General features: G+C 35.9%; 1 protein-coding gene across 1 annotated transcript; it reads right to left on the bottom strand.

The window, feature by feature from the left end:
• Positions 1–237: 237 nt before the first annotated feature.
• Positions 238–1,176, bottom strand: LOC113922048 (olfactory receptor 6C75). Its single transcript, XM_027593776.1, has one exon. The coding sequence runs from the start codon at positions 1,174–1,176 to the stop codon at positions 238–240; it is 939 nt and encodes a 312-aa protein (XP_027449577.1).
• Between the last annotated feature and the right edge of the window lie 985 nt (positions 1,177–2,161).

Raw genomic sequence — 2,161 nt, forward strand, 5'->3', positions numbered from 1 at the left:
TTTGATGTGAGAAACAGTGGAGATTATTGACATCTGAAATTTAGTTACATGGGATAAGACTGACTGTTTCCCATATAGAAAACCAGTTAGGACCTGGTTTTTAGGCTAATAAGGAAAAGAGGCATTGATGATATATATATGTCTATCTGAAAGAATGAATTGAGGTATTTGAAGAATTTACATAAAGAGTTCTTCATTCAACTTTGCTTTTAGGGGTTTTCCTTTGCATAATCACATTCATTTATTTGAAGAAAAGGCTACTCTCTGGACCATGTTTTTGAAGGCTTGCTTCACCTGCTGGTTTCTTAGTGTATATATGAAAGGATTCAAGAGAGGAGCCACTGAGGTATTGAGCACAGCTACTCCTTTGTTTAAAGTCACCCTTTCCCTTGCAGAAGGCTTAATGTACATGAAAATGCAGCTGCCATAAGAGAGGGAGACCACTATCATGTGGGAGGAACAAGTGGAAAAGGCTTTTTTCCTTTGACTCGTGGAAGGAATTCTCAGAATTGTCCAGATGATGTATGTGTAAGAGAGAATAACTAGTGTTAAGGTGACCATAAGTGTTACCACTGCTAAGAAAAATGCCATGAATTCTAGGAAGCGAGTGTTTGTGCAAGAAAGCTGTAGAAGTGGAGAAGAGTCACAGATAAAATGATCGATTATATTGGAGGCACAGAAATCCAACTGCAGCAGCAGGATTATTGGTGGAAAGATGACCAGGAATCCTGCAAGCCATGAGCTAAAGACAAGAAGGATGCAGACTCTGCTGCTCATGATGGTCATGTAATGTAAAGGTTTGCAGATGGCCACGTAGCGGTCATAGGACATGGCAGCCAGAAGGTAAAATTCTGTCACTCCCAAGAAGATGAAGAAAAATAGTTGAGTCACACAACCGTTGTAGGTAATGGTTCTGTCCCTCGTCGTGATAGTGACAAGGAATCTGGGAATGCAGACAGACGTGAATGATATTTCTAGGAATGAGAAGTTTCGAAGGAAGAAATACATTGGAGTCTGCAGGTGGGGATCTGAAAGGGTGAGGGTGATAATGATCAGGTTCCCAGTCACACTGAGCATGTAGGTAACAAGAAGAAATATGAAAAGTACAACCTGCCACTGTGGGTCATTTGTAAATCCGAGAAGAATAAACTCTGTTACTGCTGTGAGATTTCTCATTATTTTCCTTCTTTATGATGGTATTCTTTGTTTTAGCTGAAAAATAGATGAAAAAATAAGAAAGTTATGACATCAGAAAGAAAAACACACACACACACACACACATAGACACACTTTAAAAAAATATCATTGCTGCCTTATGTTTTTAGAGAAAAATGATTTTGTGGTATGTAGAAACAAAATACTTATTAAAGCTGACATTTATTATGTAATATATTAATTAATTATTCTTATATTTCTTTTATTGTATTCTTGCATATCTCAGTATAAATCCCTGTCTTCTGAATGTTTTGATATATTCCTGAAAACAAGAAAAAAAAGAGATTAAAACCTCTGAGATGAAAATCTAAAACTCCGAGCTTACTCCCAGCATATTGCAAAATTTTGAAGGTATTTTTTTGTTGCTTTTTTCTTCATATATTTTTTAACATTTCTATTTTGAATAAACATTTCTGTTTCCTTCTCCCATTCAATCTTTTACAATTTATGGAGACCATTTGCCCATCTGGTAGAGTAATGTGTTCCTGATAATAGTATGCAGACATATTTGTTTATTTATTTAATTCCAATGTCTCTTCCATAATTTTCATTTTAATTATGAATCTGTCATAATGGTCTTTTCTAAGATTGTGAATACATTCTTCTTGGGGCACCTGGGTGGCCCAGTAGTTGAGTGTCTGACTCTTGGTTTTGGCTCAGGTCGTGGTCTCAGGGTTGTGAAGAATGCTCAGTGAGGTGTCTGCTTAAGACTCTCTTCCTCTCCCTCCGACCTTCCTCCCCCATCCTCTCTCTCTCTCTAAAATAAATAAACAAATCTTTTGATATATATATATTCTTCTTAAATATATTTGTGTTTACTATCTACCTATCATGAGTCTGCTCTCTCATACATAAAGCAATACTTTTACTTGAGTCCTAATTTTATTTCTGTAAACTATAAGTGTTTTTACTTAGTTCTAAAATGATTTAGCACTTTTCCTTAATA

This window comes from Zalophus californianus, chromosome 9, assembly GCF_009762305.2.
Source record: "Zalophus californianus isolate mZalCal1 chromosome 9, mZalCal1.pri.v2, whole genome shotgun sequence".
NCBI classification, from domain to species: Eukaryota; Metazoa; Chordata; class Mammalia; order Carnivora; family Otariidae; genus Zalophus; species Zalophus californianus.